General features: G+C 43.8%; 2 protein-coding genes across 3 annotated transcripts; both read left to right on the top strand.

Moving 5' to 3' along the window:
- The first annotated feature begins 619 nt into the window (after window positions 1–619).
- On the top strand, window positions 620–6,688 carry rae1 (ribonucleic acid export 1). Of its 2 annotated transcripts, XM_051416555.1 has the most exons (13): window positions 626–724; window positions 1,317–1,435; window positions 2,248–2,352; window positions 2,533–2,625; window positions 2,721–2,807; window positions 2,890–2,976; window positions 3,673–3,744; window positions 3,851–3,958; window positions 4,137–4,243; window positions 4,410–4,485; window positions 5,060–5,254; window positions 5,376–5,461; window positions 6,096–6,688. In XM_051416555.1, coding segments are annotated over exons 2-13 (1,107 nt in total). In that variant the 5' UTR covers window positions 626–724; window positions 1,317–1,345; the 3' UTR covers window positions 6,097–6,688. The 2 variants fall into 2 exon arrangements, with proteins under 2 accessions (XP_051272514.1, XP_051272515.1); XM_051416554.1 differs by lacking the exon at window positions 6,096–6,688 and having other exon boundaries at window positions 620–724; window positions 5,376–5,465.
- Window positions 6,689–8,259: 1,571 nt separating this feature from the next.
- On the top strand, window positions 8,260–18,788 carry LOC127372624 (RNA-binding protein 38). The gene is made up of 4 exons (XM_051416556.1): window positions 8,260–8,752; window positions 10,925–11,048; window positions 11,425–11,479; window positions 16,902–18,788. Exons 1-4 carry the CDS (start codon window positions 8,540–8,542, stop codon window positions 17,242–17,244), a joined length of 735 nt encoding a protein of 244 aa, XP_051272516.1. The 5' UTR covers window positions 8,260–8,539; the 3' UTR covers window positions 17,245–18,788.
- Window positions 18,789–19,527: the final 739 nt, after the last annotated feature.

Here is a 19,527-nt window from a genome sequence, read left to right on the forward strand (position 1 = left end):
CATTACAGCTCCCACTGGAGCTACAACCATACTGTGTGTCACACCGAAGGGCTGAATATATAAGGATCTGTTATACATTGATACTGTGAAGGGTTCATATTGATCCTACATCACAATTCATTCTAATCATAATTGTTCTATAATATAGCCTAGTTAATTTATATTTAGGATCACTCTACAGGTGGCCATCAGCTAAAGCCAAGTCTGGATGGTTGAGTCCTTGGGCAAACATGCACACATTTCACATGCTCATAATTTGCTTATTTGTTCTAATTTAATTCAGGTTATGTGTCCATTCAGGAAAAATCCAGGTATGAATGAAAACGTACAGTTACTAAATATATCTGTATAGTTAAGTAAAATGTAGGTCTTTTCATTTGATGCTATTTCACTAAAGAGTTGACCTACCTCACATGATTCACTGGGATATGTTGCCCACTGCACTAGTATTGTGTGTTTGTGGCAGACAGATGAGGAAGAGTGGACTCTGTCTCCACCTGGTCCCTGTACGGGGTTACGATCATGGGACAAGCTGTATACGTTAACGAGTTACTGAGGGTACAGAGACTATCACGCACTGCCATCAAGCGTTTACTCTACAAACTACATGCTCTTACCGGGGCACGTCATCAAACTGCGACATATGAAACAAGCGCCACATTTTTTGCTGCGGCAAAACATTTCCATCGCTACAAGCTTACAGCCACAGTTTACCACATTTGGGGTACGTATGATCCTGTACTTCTACTGCGGGACTGCAGACCATACACGGTTTAAACGTTGTGTTACACAGGGACTTTTTTAATCCGGTAGCTAACATGATGGTCTCACAAACTAGCTAACATTAGCCAGCGTTGGATTATTTATTATATATATTATATTTATTCCTGACCAACACAATGGCTACAAAACATAACGCATTTAAAATATCGTATATATCATACTAACGAGCTATATAACGTTAGTATTTAGGAGCTAGCAGCGGTAATAATCCTATAACAGATAGCTAAGTTAGTTAGCATTAACATTAGCTGTGTAGCTACGTCTTGTCAAGTGTCAACTGGTCAATATTATTAAAGTTAGCCTTTCACAAAGTCTTACCTTTGTCATGTGGCCTTTCCTTTCCTCGCTGAGTGCTATGATGAAGTGGTTGTACTGTAACCTGTTCACATTAGTTTATTGGACCCAGCGCCAGATACAGTCGCTGCTATAGTATATAGTATATATAAATATATATATATATATATATATATATATATGCTTCAACTAACTAACTGTTACCCAGTGTGACAGTCTGCCTTTGTCCTCTCTCACAGGCGAACATCAGGACAAACGTTAATGCACTATGAGTTTATTTGGGGCAAACACCGGGTTTGGAGCCGGAGGGACCGGTGTCTTCGGAAACACAACAACAGACAGCCACAACCCCATGAAGGTACTCCAGTGGGCTGCTGGGAGAGAGCATGTTACATGGCTTTTATTTTAAAAAAAACCCTCTCCTGTTGTTCAAACGTGGCTGTCTAACATCTGTTAAACTATAGGGATCCTGTTTGTTCTCATCCGCCTCATCTGTTTCTTTGAGACTAGTTTGAGGACTGATTTCTAAATGATCAGTCCTCTACATGTGAATGATGGTCATCTGTTTACAGTGCATGAGTTAGGTGTGTTGGAGACCCTCCCTGCATGGGCACGGGTTACAGGTTCATGGACATTAGTGTCATTTTATGAATGTTCGTGCATTGTTAGGGTTGTAATTTTGTTTACGTTGGGCTTCACAATGTTTCCTCACTTCCATCAGATTTAGATATTACCAGTCAGTGTGGTCAGGCTATGAGTGATGTTGGTGCATGATTGGTGGCGGTTCAAGAGACCTTTTAAGTGATAATCATAAGCACCCTATAAAAATGAAACCTCACTAAAATCTCTTTAAAATCAGCTTTAGTTACATCAACAGTTACAACAATTTAAATCAGTCTTTCAACTGTGTTTTAATGTTTTAAATGAGTTTATTTCTCAGTATCTCAAACTACATTTGGTTTGGTTCTTGATTTATTTTATTTTGTTTGATAATGTCTATGTATAGATAACTTTTCATTGTGTACATTTAATAAGATTATAGTGATTGTACAATAACCTGCATGTTCTTCTAAAATCAAAATCATATAAACACTTTATTAGATATATAATATCAAACTAAATCAAAGTGCACCATTTGTATTTAATGTCTTTTAATGACTTGTCCTACAGGATGTTGAAGTGACTTCTCCTCCAGATGACAGCATCAGCTGTCTGGCTTTCAGTCCCCCCACCATGCCAGGAAATTTCCTGATCGGAGGATCCTGGGCCAATGATGTACGTTATTTACTCCGTCATAACAATGGTGTTAATAATGGTGTACACTTGTAAATAGATTTACCAAAGGTTATTCTCTCACCAGGCTTATCTTGCAGGACTACTTCTGCACTACATAATGACTTTGTAGTGGGCTCACAAGTAAACGTAGTTTAACTGTGTTGTATCTTCTGACCTCAGGTCCGGTGCTGGGAGGTGCAGGACAATGGACAGACTGTCCCCAAAGCCCAGCAGATGCACACAGGTCCAGTGCTGGATGCCTGTTGGAGCGATGTAGGTCTCATCATACAAAGTCATTCAAAACCTGTATTAGATTGCTGTTTTCTGGGCCACAGATTAATTTATGATGTGCTGTTCTCTTTAACCAGGATGGGAGTAAAGTCTTTACTGCTTCCTGTGACAAAACAGCCAAGATGTGGGATCTTAACAGCAATCAAGCGATGCAGATTGCCCAGGTTCGATGAGAGACCCTAGCTCAACTATGTGGTCATAAGAATGAAGCAGAATTATCTCACCTCTTACCATATCTCTTCACAGCATGACGGTCCGATCAAAGCGATCCACTGGATAAAAGCCCCAAACTACAGCTGTATCATGACTGGCAGTTGGGACAAAACACTGAAGGTACAACAGCCATTTCAACACATCTGTTCAGAAGACACGTTTGCCTTTAGGGTCTCAAGAAAATCTGAAAAAAATAAAAATAAGATCCAGAAAGTGCAGTGATAGTGATACATCCATGAGTATGGAGGCTTATCAGATGCACAGTGGTTTATAATACTCTGAGACAGGGATGTGCACTCTTTGATTGGCCAATGCAGCGCCTAACTGAATGAAACTGGCAACAGCTGAACTTTTTTGCCTGATCACCAAGTTTTGTTTGGTTTTTTTCCCCCCTGACTCTGTCTGTTGGTATACTTGTTGTGTCAACAGAGTGGTCTCATTTAAATGAATCAGGGTGCTGCATTTTTTTCACACAGTGCTGTTTGTCTGAACGTGGCCAAAGGCCTATGTTGGACATCATACTTCATCATACTAAAACAGCTTTCTGGTAAACAAAATTTCAATTATTTCTGGACTATTGGCACCTTATCAATCATTGATGGCCTTTTTTTGACCTTTTGACACAAAATATTGATTTATTATTGAGTAGCTGGTCAATTTGAACATTTATCTGTTAGTGGCTGGTAGATGTTCACATTTTAAAAAGTTAATTTCCCACCCTGATTTAGACTCCTAAATGCAACCATAATGATCACTCATCAGGGAGGCATATCAGACACTGTGGCGTCTAACGCTCTCGTCTGTTCTTCTCTTTAGTTCTGGGACACCCGCTCTCCCAATCCCATGATGTCTCTGCAGATGCCAGAGAGATGCTACTGTGCAGATGTTGTAAGTAGTTTATGAGGAGTATAACACAAATATCAATGGTGGTTGAGTAGATAATTGTTTATGTAAATGTTGTTATTGTGTTAACCTCCTTGACTGTTACATGTAGGTATACCCCATGGCGGTCGTTGCCACAGCTGAGAGAGGCCTGATAGTGTACCAGCTGGAGAACCAGCCCTCTGAGTTTCGCAGAATAGACTCTCCTCTCAAACATCAGGTGAATTTTCTCTTTGTCTTTTCCCACCAGTATTCTTTGTTTGTACAGTAATCATGTACAGCCAGGTTCATTTTCTTTGACTTGATGCTAAATAAAAGGCCAAACTTTGTAAGATATTGGATTTTTTCATGTATGACTGCCTTCTGATCCAGTGTACTTTTCCTCCCTGGCCCTGCAGCATCGCTGTGTTGCCATATTCAAGGACAAGCAGAACAAACCCACAGGCTTTGCACTGGGAAGCATTGAGGGCCGAGTGGCCATCCATTATATCAACCCTCCAAACCCGTGAGTGTCTCAAACAATCAATTTACTTACAGGTGGTTAGGGTTTGTTTTGCAGTCTTCGGTCCAGTAAAGGTCAAGCATGTTTGATTAGTATTTTGTTTTTACACAATTTAAAAGAAGCTGCTCTTCCTTTAAAAAATATGAATGTGCTCCCTGATTTCTTTCAGAGCCAAAGACAATTTCACCTTTAAGTGCCACAGGTCCAATGGAACCAACACAACCACTCCGCAGGACATCTATGCTGTAAGTTGTATTTGTTGTTTGACATTTTATAAACATATTTTTATTGGAACAGACAAATTGTATCCAGTGTGTGGATTTTATTGTCCAGGTTATTAATGTTATAACAGACCTTTTTCACGGCAGATATTCTGTTTGCCATAGTAGGAACAACCCTGGTGTAACTAACAACATTAAGAATTGATGCCTTTGGAACTGGCTTAACTACAACTAGAATGAATGTAGTTAATTACACCAGTGCTTTTCTTATGACTTGTCATATCTGCAGTCAAACAGGTATGTTAATGGTGTTTCATTTAGTACAGTGATCAATATCTGAAATCTGAAATATAACATTGACATTTTTAAATACAGTAGTAGGTTATAATGTGTGTATCCTTTGAATAATGTCATGATTCCCTCTTGTATTTCAGTTGGATTTGTCATATCCACTGAATATTTGGGTTGACACCATCTTGTTGAATAGCACTTATATATTACAGATTCAGTCACTGCAATATAGTCACTGATTCACTAACCAGTCTAATTATAATGTTGTCCCATGTCTCACCTACTAATTTCCATTTTCTCCCATCAGGTGAATGCTATCTCCTTCCATCCTGTCCATGGCACCCTGGCTACTGTGGGCTCAGACGGGCGCTTCAGCTTCTGGGACAAAGACGCCCGCACCAAGTTGAAGACATCAGAGCAGCTCGACCAGCCCATCACAGCCTGCTGCTTCAACAACAATGGCAACATCTTTGCATATGCTTCCAGTTACGACTGGTCAAAGGTAAGAGTTGTAAAATATTTACAGAAGTCTTGAGCTGCTGTTTGAATTTCACTGTTGCCATGCACTCCATGCTGGCCTTCACTCTTATTTGTAATTTTGTCCTCTTATCTGAATTCCTCAGGGCCATGAGTACTACAACCCCCAGAAAAAGAACTACATCTTCTTGAGGAATGCTGCAGAGGAGCTGAAGCCTCGGAACAAGAAATGGTGAGAGAAAGGCAGCCACTGCCTATTAAGGTGGAGACCACGGTTGCCGGACCGGGCTGCCCCACTTCCTCACTGCCCATATGATTCACAGTGGGGCCTTTTTTAAAGGCACTCCATGATCCCTGGTGTGCATGGATGTGGGCAGTGACAATAGACATGATTCAGATCTCAGTACTGCCATGTAGTGCTGCAGGTAGCCACTTAGTATATGAATGGTACTGTACTGACCCGAGTGCAGTCCCTTTGAAGGCTTGTGTGGTTTGTGCTGTAATGGTGTATAAAAGCTACCATCGCTGCCTGTGCCATCAGGAATTTTGGGATGAAGCCTGCTGGCTTCTTTACAGCATTTAGCTTTTAAGTAGTAAGGCTTTGCAGCGTATTCAATGGCATAGAAAGGACTGTTATTTATTAAATTATGAGATGATGGTGAAAAGGTTCAGGAAATATTGAACATAGGTCAGCAATAGGTTACAATGAATCAAACATCATCTGCAAGGTTTGATTTTTGTCTGCTGAAGAGTGCTATTGTACTATTTATTGTGTCCATAAAGGAACACAGTGAAATCAGAAATAAACAAAACAAAAAAAATCAGAAAAATGTTCTTTGTGACTGACTGCTCCTTCCTGTCTCTAGATTCGTCGTGCCAAGTCGCATCTCCCGTGAGGAAATTGCGGAAGACCTGCTGCTTTAGTGTGTGTATATGCTCAAGACAGACTCCTTCCTTTTGGCAAACACCTGGACCAATGCCGTGGTGTGTACTGTACATGGACCAATCAGACGGGCCTACCCAACCTGGTGTTGATGACAGCTGCGTGGCAATTGGTCTCATAGAGGTCCTCATAGAAGGGGAGGGATTTATTTGTCATTCATCTTGATGTTTCGATTTTTTTAATGTGTCAAGTCTTATTTTTTTTTTTTACAGCTTTCCAAAGACTTTTCATTCTCTTATGACTTGCTGTTACTCCATGGTTCGGCTCCATTAATGAAACTGAGATGTAAAATAAATAAGTGCATACTATTAGATTTGAACATGTTTATTCCAAGCTGAGGGGGTAATTGGGTTAAAACATTACCTACTGTGTTGGCTGTATAGATGTGGTGGATTCACAGAACTGTATTGTGCATGCGAAACCATGACTTTGACCACTATCTCATATTTTCGATGTAAATCTTTGGAATCCTTACAAAATCAAAATGATAAACTTTGGACAACATCTGTATCACTACGACCCCCTCCTGTCTGCTTGTTTTAATGCAAGTTAACCAGCAGGTGGAGCATTTTGCCTTTCAGTGTGTCAGCTCCAGCAGTTACCTGTAGATAAGTCCAGCTGCTGAGGTCAGGGTGCTAAACAGGACAAATGAGATCAAAGCAAGGCAGTGGGGTTCTTCATCCAGGTTAGGTCCTTTTGACAGGGATACACCGCTGGGAATGGGGAGAGGGGGTTATCATCAAGAGGATATGAATGAGGTAGCATGGCCAACTACAAAGACCATGTGTGAAAAGTGAACCAGTTCATAGAGGAGAAGGTGTGAATTAAATGCCTTTTTATTGAGGTCATTAGAGTATCACCTCACTGTTAGCCTGACCCTCGATCACTTAGCAGTGGAGCTCCAAGGCACCGGGGGCGGGAAAATAAACTGCTGCTACAGTTCACCGGCTCCTCTCAGCTGTCAAGGGGTGACACTGGTTCCACTCCTCTAGACCGCTGTAATGCTCAGTCAAGCTGCACCAAGTTTCGTTTAACTCAATGAAGAGAGAGTGAGAGTCCTCCAGGTCAGCTGCACTCATGATCAGGAATAAGGTTAATTCACCAGGAGAGAAACATTTATTTTGACAGGCAAGCAGCTAGAAAACTTTTACTGCTGGATTGACCTGTTGCTGTGGACCCTTTAATCTGCCCTTTCCTGCACAGAGGTTATCAGTGCCTGTGAGTAGCACGTAGAGACATGTAGAAAGCATAACGATAATGAGTTCAAGTACACATTTAACACTTTTCAGAATGTGCCAATCATTTGCTTTTATGATAGGGTAATAAGAGGTGGCCTGTTTTAGTCTGGCCCAATGAAGTTTGTCATTATGTACTTTAACCAGTCTATGTATGTCTGTCTGGAACTTTGATTCTCCAAAAAGGAGTTAGAAATACACAAGTAACTTAATATACAATAATTATAGTAGTTTTAAATGAATCTCATGTGGTATATAGTACTGTAATACTATGCTAGACTGTAGAATATAAAATGATGAATAACACTGCCTGTAATGTGAGTTTCCTGTAGCTTTACTGAGTGATATAAAATGGTTTAAGTGAAGTTTACAGCCCTAGCATGAACAGATTATAAAGTAGGGCCAAGGTTTATTGTGTTTAAGTGGTGTAGTTTCCACTGTCCTTTTGTTTCAGCTGCACAGCAACCTATAACTCTATATGCCACAACACGTGTATATCTGCTTCCTGCTCGGCCTGTATCTGCCCTGTCATGATGTCATGATTACTAAGTGAAGTCAAAGTAAAATGAGCACACTTTAACTGCTGCATAAAGCTTGGAAAGGTGATTTAGGTCAGAAGCTGAGACAATTACTTCCTCCTTTACAGTAGTACAATGCACCATGTGTCAGAGGCGCGCTTTCTGCCATACAGATCGGCTTTTTCTTTGTGTTGTAAAGGACAAAAGCAGGTGCAACGCAGCGCCGGGAAAGGCGGACCAATGGGCGGAGCCGCGGCCCCAAGTTGGCACCCAGCGGCCGCGCTGATTGGTCAACATGTATGTGTGGGCGTGGCCTCGGCCATGGCGTATAAAGTCTCCCGGCACATTTCCTCACAGCGGCGAGGAAGCAACCAGTGTGGACGCGACCGGAGGAGCCCCGCTGAATTATAGTTGTCATCAGGTTGCTTTACAACTTTGAGCGAAGGGCAACACGGGGGGGAACTACAGCATTATATATATATATATATATATATAGAGAGAGAGAGAGAGAGAGAGAGAGAGAGAGATATTAGGTTGTGTTGTACGGATGCTGGGACGTTGTTGAGCGTTTGGTAAATCTTCAGCGTGCCTCTGGTCTTGTCTCCGGCTGACCAATGCTTCTGCATCAGTTCATGAACGGAGCCCTGGAAGTCATGCATCCCTCACCGCTTCAGAAAGACACTACTTTTACCAAAATCTTTGTCGGCGGGCTGCCGTACCACACGAACGATGCCTCGCTGCGAAAATATTTCGAGGCCTTTGGGGACATTGACGAGGCTGTGGTGATAACGGACAGACAGACCGGTAAATCCAGAGGATACGGCTTTGTGAGTACAAACAAGACTGCCATGCACCATAATATGCACCTTGAGACCAACACGCAGCTCTCATTCACAACTTTGATCACTATTTAAAAAAAAAAAAAACACACATACACATCACAAGCTACTTATGTGCTGTAATCCCGCCATATAGCTCAGTTCCTGTCTGACTGCTGTCATTTTAACATGCTTGTTTTCGGTGTCTGCACAACACTTGCATTTTAAGTGTTGTTACTGGATGTGATCATTCAGATATGACCCCCCCACCCCCAAGTGAAGCTTACACGCATAATTGCACAGCATCTCTGTTTTTTCGCCTGGCTTGCTGTTATTTTAGCTTAATGAGGATGAGGGATCATACAAGTTGATGGGTAACTAAGAAGATTATATTTCAACATATGTCTGATGTCCACCCCCCACAAACCCCCAGTGAATGACCCCCCCCCTTTCTCACCCCCTGAGCAGCTCCAGCTTATGGCTTTGGAAGATGTGTGTGTGTGTGTGTGTGTGTGTGTGTGTGTGTGTGTGTGTGTGTGTGTGTGAGACAGTCTGCACTACTTGCTTGCTTTATATGGTTATTTTGGAGCCGTGGGGAGGTTGACCTTGCACACCAAGCCCTCCATTGTCAAGGACCGGAGCAGTCGGTTGTAGCACATGATTTACATCACATCTTGGCTGCTGAGGGAGAAATTCCAACATCAACAGATTGGCTCTCTAGTATACTGCAAATTTATGTTAAAATCCCCTTTGATCTTATCACTGTGGCTGTCCAGGCCTTAGAAAGTACTTTTGAAGTTTATAAAACATAAACTAAGTTGTACCCAGTCTTAGCCTGCCTTGTGATCTCAGCTCATGGTGTAAGGTGGGAAAGGTGCTGTTTACCGGTACATTAATCACAACTTGATCCTTGGCCGGAGTTGCTTTACATCAGGTTAATGAAAAATATCCAAGGACCCTTGTGATGTCTAATTTTAAGTCTGCACTAATAGGTGACTTATCCTGTTCCAGGCAGATACAGATAGTCATTCTCTCTTTCACACAAAGAACAGAAGCAGCTCCAGAAATGCAAATATTTACCAGAACCTTGGAAACACAGCAGCACTAATGTACTGTCAGGCCAAAGAAGGAATGGAAAACTGTTATGTGTGCATGTTTACATCAAAAGACAGAGTTGTAAGACAATTGCTCTCAGTGTTTACACATCAGCTCCCAAACGCCGAGCAAAGCTGTCCTGTGAGTCTAGCTGGTATCAAACGGCTCCACATTGAAGCTGGTGTTTCACGTTAAACAGGCTTGGGCTGGTGTGTGTGTGTGTGTGTGTGTGTGTTGCCCGGGACAAGACACACATTTTGTGTGGCATGAGGCAACCTGCTAATTCTGTTTTCTAAGCGATCCAGTCGGGGAGGTAGCTGGCAGCAGGAGGGGAGGGGAGGGGAGGGAGGGAGGCGCCCCCCCAAAGCTGAGTGCACCTTTTTTCTAAACACACTTCAGAGGTGGATTAGTAGAACCCCCCACAGCAAGGCTCTTCACAGTGTAAACACAGCCTCGTTCCTTCCTGTGTGTTCACAACACAGGCCCTGGAGTGGGCTTTGTTCCGGATCCTTACGCTATGAAGAGGCATACTGCTTTTTAAAAATGTCCTCTTAAACAATGCGAGCCGTGGCCTACATTCACTGCTCGGTCCACACGCCGAGGTGATTGAACCCTCTGAGTTGGCAGAATGTGGCAATCAAAACAGAAGGGCTTGTCTAATGCCAGGAGGGAGAGAGGAGGGGTGGACTAATACCAATCTCCTTAATATTTTGTCCCTAATTGGATAAGCTCCTTGTTGCTCTTCCCAGATCCATATTTCAGCAGGCCTGCCCATGGCTGAGTGGCAGTCAAGTGGCTGGCCACGGCTGCTGTGGGCAGTTTTCAAAGATTATCATTGTGCTTTGTTTCTAGTTTTCCTTCTTCTCTGTCAGAGAAACAGTGGAAAGCCTGTAGGGGGAATTTTGTGATAAGACTAACAGACCAAGTCCCTTTTTTAAATGCATTTCAAGTGTTTTTTTGTGTTTGGTTTTGCTTAAATAGTCAATGTGTCACCAGCCGCAGAGCCTTGCTACCGTCTGTTTGTTACCTCAGACAATGATTGTCTTTCTTGTGAGACCTTGTTGACGAGTCTGGCTCTGTCACCAGGTGACAATGACAGACCGAGGAGCAGCAGAGAGAGCCTGCAAGGATCCCAACCCCATAATTGATGGCAGGAAGGCCAATGTCAACCTGGCCTACCTGGGTGCCAAACCCCGCAGCATACAGACAGGTGAGATATATATATATATATATATATGTTGTTTCACACTTCAATTAAACCACACACAAAACAAAAATCCATAAAAAATAAATTAAAAAAACTAGAGCTGCATGTTAAAGAGATTCTGTATGCTCAAAGTTATGTAATACAGCTGTCAACAAATGTCCAGTTGTAGCATATTTTATTTTTACATTCCAAACAACGTTCTGTTTGTCAGACACGTACACGTTTTACTGCTTATTGCGCATTTCAAACTGTTGTTCCAGTCGTGGTAGGTCTGAAACAGGCACTGTCTCTGTCTCTCCGTGCCCTCTGTGTATTGTTCTCTGGCCCTCCTCTGTAAATGCAAATGTGTGTGTCTGACAGCCACCCTCCTATCTTCCAGGCATATCCATCGGAGTGCAGCCCATTCACCCAGCACTCATCCAGAGGCAGTATGGGTAAGTGAGCGGGAGTGGGCGCTTGTTTTATTCACTTGTATTACCCTTCTTTGGGACGCCACTAGGCTACTATTTCTTTGACAAACATGGCCTCTAGAAAGTACATGTCAGTTTCTGTGTCCACATGCAACTCTACAAGTAGTCTATTAGCATATTTGAGTTTTGGAGAGCTGGTAGGGCTGGGAGATGGTTCACATATCTGTGGTAATGGAAAAGCATTCCAGAGGTGAATGTGTGACTCACTTGTTGGCTTCTGTCAGGAGCTTCTTGACTCGTGTACCTGCCTGAGTGGTCTCTGTCACTGAGAAGGCGTCCTAGAGGTGACTGTGTTGTAGAAACAGCCTGGGTAGCGTTGAGGAGAACACGGTCTGCTGAGCAGCTAATGAGCATTTCACTCCAGTAATGACTCTCCTCACCCCCTGCAGCTCTCAGTATTCATCCCACACCACCATTCATATCTTACATACATCTGTCTGGGAGATTGAAATACCACAAGAAGTCAAGATAACTTTATAAAGTTATTTTTGTGTGTACAGGTCATGAATAAATGACAATATTTCTAATATAACGGTTTGATTAATTGAACAACAGAAAAGCAGTCAACTATTTTGATGACCGTTTGTCCCACTCATCTATCCAGTATAGAGTCAACAGCGTGCTGGTTTTAGCTTCTTAGATTTGAGTATTTTCTGCTTCTGTGTTTTCCAATGTTTAACTAATTGTAAATTGAAGGTCTTAGAACTGTTCGTTAGACAAAAACAGCAATTCACCATGGCTGTTTTTTCACAGTTCTGTTTTTCTGATGTTTTACAGGCCAAAACCAATGGAAATAAATGATCAACCGATAATTTCTATAATGAAAGTAATCAGTAGTTGCAGCCAGAGATATTTTCAGGGAAGTGCGAATCGAGCTATTTGAATGTCAACTCGCTGTTTGGAAGTTGTAACTATTGTTGGCATTTCATGAGTGAAATGATCAGTTAATTAATCTAAAGCATAATTGGGAGATGAATATGCAATGAAATAATCAGTATTTGCAGCCCTATAGTGTATATAACCTCAGAGCATGTGAGTACTTAAAGAGCTTCATGGAAATCCCAGCACAGTCCACTGGGACAAGGACAAAATAAGAAACGTTTGGTGGTTTTTGGAGGTTACAAGTAGTGTATATCAGCCATACCCCCCTGTATGATCTCACTGGGTCTGAATGCTAAATCTCAGGGTCCGCTAGGGACATGTCCCATCATTTTCCAAGACCTTAGGAGAACACTGGAAAGTCCCTCCAATGGCCATGCTACCATAGTGAACATGGACAGCACCAAAACCCTGAGGGGTTGAAATGTGGAGCACAGTGCTGCTCTGAGGCATGTGCCTGACAGGTGCTGGCTCATATTACAGCCTTCTACACTCCCTTAATCTCCCATGACCACCACCCCAGAGATGTGGAAAGGCACACAGAGCACCTGTCCGCCTGCCTCCGAGCTCCCTCTGTAAGGCGGGTGACAGACGCAGGCCTCCCTAAGATGCAAAGCGTACAAGTGGCTTTTCTCTCAGCCTCTTGTCTCCCCCCAAACCCCTTGACAACATATGGTGTAGGGATGTGGTCTGAGGTAGGATTTTGAACAGAGCAGGGGCATTGCATGTAGCTGTGGTGTGCTTGGTTTGGACTTACTGCTTTTTGTGTTGTTGTGTGTGTGTGTGTGTGTGTGTGTGTGTGTTTGTGTGTGTGTGTGTGTGTGTGTGTGTGTGTGTGTGTGTGTGTGTGTGTGTGTGTATAGCTGTGGTCAGCAGATGCTGTGGACTGTGAGGGCCAGAGGGGGTCACTGAGGCCAGGAACATTGTTTTGATGGGGAGGGGAGGAGTTGTCGGTGCTTACAGATTCATCTCCTCTCATGCATCACCTCCTCCACACTGTCCTTTTCCCTGTGCTTTCCCATGTCATACATATCCCATGTCCTGTGTATCCTTTAGCACTGGGTTTTACTTTCATTTCTCCCATTAAAGGCCAACACTTCCAGCGTGTCAGATAAGCCACATTTTCACTGCATGTATGGCTCTTTCTTTGGTTTTCCATTGTGGACAGTACCCGGTACTTTTGTTTTGGTATCTGCTCGGTCCAGGTTCCAAGCGAGCTAAGCTTATACTGAAAGTTGACCTGCAGACCACTGATTGGTAGAGAGCAAGCGGTGAGTGTGAGCAGAGCAGAGGAAAAGGTGAGCAGTGAAGTAGTCAACCTGGCAGTAAATGTAGTGCAAGTTACAGTTTGTCAGTGAATAAAGGCTGCAGCTTCTCAAGACCAAAGTTCAGCTCCCAGGTATTGTTCCCCAACGGATGGAAGAGTGAAGGGGGTTAATGCATTGTTGAGTTGATGCTGATGTCAGGCAGTTCGAGTTGAGAGTTGAGGTGTACTATCTGCAGTGGAAATTACCGAAAACAAGTCCAGTCGAGCAGTGCCATGCGGTGGAAACGCGGCAATGGAGGCACTGAAAACTGACACCTCTGTGAGACTATGTGGGGGAGTGGGGGTGTCAAAGAGGAGATTGAGGGGGAGGGTATCTGGTTGTGTATTCTGGGACTAATGCTTAATGAGGCTGTGCGCTCCCTAGGAAACCCACCTCTACAGGTGCCAAACAAAACACCTTTTTTTCCCCCTCCTGCTTTCAAAGAATATTCACAATCGTCTCAAACAAAGAGAGGAGGAGGAAGAAGGAATATCAAGTCCTCTTACAAGTATTGTGAGGTGTTGTTTAATTCCCCCACCCAGTCCAGTCTGTTTTCACACTTTGCGTTGCAGTGAGTCATGCGCTGAAGGTCATTTGTGTTATCGTGTAGAAATATTTATCTGCTCTGTGTGATATCGCCCAGGCTTTTCACATCAGCTCATTAAGTGGCCTTCATGATGATGATTACTTCAGCCTCTATTCGTAATGTTTATGGGCATCGAATGTTTTGTGGCGAGCTTGTTTCTCTAGTGTCTCGGCCTGCCGTCCGCAGAGTGGCATTATGTCAAATACACACAGACTGGCCGTCAGCACAAAACCAGCTGACCTATGATCTTCTGGCCGTCATCCTCATTCCCCTGCCATTGTCCCACAATCCACTTGGCATCTGGCATCTCTGTGGCCCCCGGGAGCTCACTACTGTCCCTAACTTGCCCCAGTCCCTCTTTTCTCTATAGATAGAAGCTAAAATTACAGTGAACATCTCTATTCCTGTGCACACCAAAGACGTAATACAGCAGTGCTTTGTCTTTCCTTAACTCCCTATAGGCTTACATTATGTACATGATTTCCTATTCCTCTTTACCTACACAAGGGCGCTTGATTTTGGGCCTAGATTAAGGCAAACTGCCTGTGGCGACGCGCTGCCAAGGCCACGGAGAAGGCAGGCTCATTATACATGAAGCGAGTGAAAGCACATATGCCCCGCAGCTTTAATGTATGGTCATGTTTGAAAGCTATGTGTGAGAGTGAATGCTTCTTTGTAAGCGGCTCAATAGCACTGCGAGCACAAAGTGTAGTTGGCGCTCATGGGTGGGGGGTGTTGCATTCATTTTCTTATGGTTACTTATTACATACCACCATTGTCTGGTTTTATGTCCATCACTCTCCAGATGTCTCAGTGAGCTTCTGTAACATGTTTCCACCACGCTGTTGTTTGAAATAGTTTGAAAAAGAGGGTGTTTATGCAGGTTTAACCCTGATATTTTATATTTGTAATGTTATATTATAGGTGGAATATCTCTGTTTTTTATTCTGAATGTCGGGGGTTTTGCTCATGCAACTCTTAGATTTTTTTTTTTTACGGTGTGCTTTCTGTACCCCCAATGCTCCTTGATCACATCCCTGTACTGACTTAATGATACAACTGGTTAATGTTATTGCTGACAATAATCAATGCCATCCTCCTATCCAACCTTCTGCCATGGCTGCTCTCTGCTGCCAGCTGACCAGTGTACCAGCAGAGGATCAGAAGATGCCAACAGTACAGGACTAGTCCCGAGGAGGGGTTTGACAGAAAATGTCTACACCCCCCCCATTCCCTCCCTCAGCTATCCTCTCTCCAAGGTGCCAGTGATGGCTTGAGAGTGCAGTGCGGTGTGCCGTGATGGATTGGAGTGGCTTTTTATCTCTTCCCTTTTGTGTGATATGAACTGAAGAGGTTATGCTGATTGCGGTGTGACTCTTTCCCTATTATGGCATGGTTTGGGGTTTGCACTGGTAACTGGTGTGTGGGTGGATGAAGGGGGCGGGGGGTTGTCAAGTCTGTGTGTCTTTTGAGAGCGTGATGACATCCCTATCCATGCATGCTTCATCTTTTGCTGTGTTGACTTCATGGCTGCCTCTCAATGCTGATCCTCTTCTTCTCTTGGATTAAATCTTTAGAAAAGAAAGTATAAAAGCGAAGATTGAAATTTTGAATACAGTCCATGAAAGGAAGATTTTCATCAGTACTGAGATGCAGCTGAAGAGCGTGTGTCAAAGTGACATTTGTTGTGACTATGTTGCCTTTGTCTTGGGGTGTGTGTCTGTGGATGTTTTCCCCCAAAAGCAAAGTATCATGGGTAAAGTCAGTTGCATCACCCTTTTTAAATGGAGGAGGAGGGTGGGGTGGGGAGGGGGTCTTCTCTCTGCCACAGCCATCCCTCCCAGGAGAGATACTTCAAGTCCTGAATAAAAATAGACTCCTCTAAAGCCCTCTCCCCTTCCCTTTCCTCCGTGGTTAAAGTAAAGACCGAAAGAGACGGAGAAACGGAGCAGTCCCCAGACCCCACAGCTCTAATCAGCTACATCGCAGTGCCAGCCCATGAGGCCCCGGCAGAGCCTGGTGCCCAGCCCTGATGAGCTCCCCTGTCACCATTACCTCCCCCCGCTAGCATCATCACCTGTGATAGTCTGCATGAGATTTACACACCAAGTGAGAACTAGAAAACTGCAACTTCTGCACAGCTTTCACACACTTCCCTTTTTTTGTGTGTGTGTGTGTGTATGTGTGTGAGACGAGTGAAGAGCAGCAGCTGTTAAAACACTCTGCTGATGCCTGAGCTTGAAAACCTGCCAGTAACGGCTGACTCTATCATTCACCCCCCCCCCCAACACACACACACACACACACACACACACACACTCCTCCCCTCCCGTCTACCTCAGGAGGCCCTACCTAACAGGTTTGGTAGGTTTTACTAACTGACACAGACGGAGGGTTGAGTCACCTTCGCCTCCTAACCTCCTCTGCCTCTCGTGTATTTAGTCTTTAATAACCGTGGATATCCGTGTGTGGACTCTTTGGGTTCAGAACACCTACAGAGAGTTCATACTCGCCCCCTGGGAGCTATGTAAACAATAGAAGCCCTGGGATTTATCTGCTCTGGTGCTTCAGCCCCTCTGTCTAATAACTCCCCCTGTTTGGTCTTTGTTTGCAGGATGGCCCAGCCATACGTCTACCCACAAGCCTATGTGCAACCCAGCCTGGTGCTGCCAACTCAGGTTTCCTCCTCCGTCAGCACCAGCCCTTACTTGGACTACAGTGCAGCCTACAGCCAGTACGCCCAAGCAGCCTTTGAACAGCAGTACCCATATGCCGCCTCCCCAGCCGGCTTCCTGGGCTACAGCTACGCCACCAGCCCCTCAGCCACCGCCGGCCCAGCTGCTGCCACCACAGCTCCAGCCACCGTCCACCCCACCCTCCCCTCCGCTGCTGGCCCGGGCCCGGCCTTCCTGCACTATGCCCCGCAGCAGCACATCCAGCCGGACCGTATGCAGTGAGCCGATGAAGGAAGCGGAGAAGAAGGAGCGGTACAGGTGGAGGAGGGGGAGGAGGAGGAGGAGGAGGAGGGGGTAGTGGTCGTGGACCTTTTGGGCAGAGGATGGCAAAACAGCCTACGGGGTGACCCAGCTGTCGTCAGCAGGGGCTTGCAGGAATAAGGGTGGTACTATTGCACTATACGATCAGGAGGAGCTGTCTGCTCGTTGGTAAAAAGGGGTGGGAAGGGTTGGAGGACTGTCAAGGTTCAGGTTGGGAAGCTAAACAGCATAAAGTATGTGATCGCTTCCAAGGGCTTCCAGAAGCTGACACTTCATTTTTTTTATTATTATAATTATTATTATTATTGTCCTTTTTATTATTGTATTAATGTCATTGTCAATGTTTGTTTGTATGCTATTATTATCATCAATGTTATGTTGTTGGCTCAATCAGTGGAAGTTATGTGTGTCCTTGGTACATATTGATGACTGTTAGAGAGCTTTCTGGGACATGTAACACCTCTTTACTCCCAACTCCAGACTATCTGGATGAAGGGCACTGCTGCTTTAGGAGAACACTGGGAGGACAGTCAGGGCTGTGGGGTGCAGGGTGAAGACAGGGTGGTGATTTTGGGGAGGCATCCAGCACGCCTCTCAACCTATCTGTGGTCCCATTCAGGTAGAGCACTGCCTCATGAACAAACCTCCAGCGTTCAGCTTCACACGGGAGGACGACGAGAGATTTCACCTCAAGGACAAAACAGAAAGTTTCAGTATATGAGACAGTGGGAGCTCCATTGTTTTGAGACTGCGATGTCAGGACTACAATTATTATTATTATTATTATTATTAATTTTTTTTTTTTTTTTAAAAGAGGCCTTAATAAAAAGAACTCCTTTTTCAATCTCCTGATTTTTCAAGCCCCCCCCACACACACACCACACACACACACACACAACAGAGCCAAGAGCAGAGAGTCCTTTGTTACTGGCCTCTCAGCAGTCAGTGACATTAATCTGGCTTACTTGGGTCTTGATAATTTCAAATGGATGTAGATAATCACATGCAGTACGTGGGTGATGGGGACCAGGATCGCTGTGTATCGATGTTGAAAGGTAGCTGACACTGAGCTCAAACACCAGTGGGTATTTCTTTTTTTTTTTTTTTTTTTTGTCACACTGTTTCTCTCAAAAGGACATTCATGTACAGCATTTTAAAATGTCATCAAGTACATTTACAATATTTATATGTAGGTATTTATGAGATACTAAGTTAAAATAGCTTTTTTTTTTTTTCCTATGACTATAGTTCTGGCACTGATGTCATTTATCCTGCAGAAGCATACCTGCAGATCCACAGGTGTCGTATTCATTTTGTTTTTTTCACCATGTCAGTGGATTTGCCCGGGTACACGGTAACTACAGTAGATGCTTGTTTGTAGATCCTTGACTGGTTGCATCAGAAATTCTCTAGTTTCTTTTTTTTTTTTTAATAAAAATGTCTTTTACAGTCCCTTCAAAGAAGCCATACCAAAAAAATAAAAAAAATAAAGACTTTGTACTCAATGATGCCTCTTGACTTCTTATTTGATAGTCCACTTTAAAGCACCAGAAATAAAAGTCAAGAAAGGGACCTTCAAAATGCCACCACTGGAGTTATTTGTGTTTACAGTATGTGGTATTGCAGTGTCACTGTATTCACAACAAAACTGAAATCCAGATCCTGCTGTGATGATAAAACCCTGTGGGGTGAGTGGGTTCAGTTATGTATGTGTGTGTGTGTGCGTGCTTATCAAGGCTGTGTGTGCTGTTGGATCCTGTGCAGAGGGTTGGGGGGGCCGATGAGGGGGGCCAGGAGGCCCAGACTTTTATCAAGCCTCAACACCACCACCTGCCCAGGGTGCAGGGTGTTCCCTCAGGCCGACACACTTTGGTCACATTCGTTCCTTCTCACAAGAGTTTTGTGTAAGGGAAGAAAAAAGGAGTTTGTCAGAAAGTGGTTTAAAGCCACGTTACCAAGAGCTGAAAGACACTGTTTTGTTTCACTCCGCTAAACAAGCTCAGCTAGTTCTGTTTCCCAGCAGCGTCTCTACATGTTTGTGCTGACATCAGCTTCTTTAAAAGATGTGTCACTTCTAAACCCCACTTAGGCCTGGAGAACAAAACCCAGGCAAGGTTGTTGGAAACAAAAACACATTAATTATCTTTTTGTCCCTAGCCAGGGTGTCATTTATCCTCCCAGTAATGATTTACAATATGGCCTATGAGTTCAATAGATGTTTGTGTGGTGCTTTGTTTTGATTAA

The sequence above is a fragment of the Dicentrarchus labrax genome, unplaced genomic scaffold (assembly GCF_905237075.1).
Source record: "Dicentrarchus labrax unplaced genomic scaffold, dlabrax2021, whole genome shotgun sequence".
Classification (NCBI taxonomy): Eukaryota; Metazoa; Chordata; class Actinopteri; family Moronidae; genus Dicentrarchus; species Dicentrarchus labrax.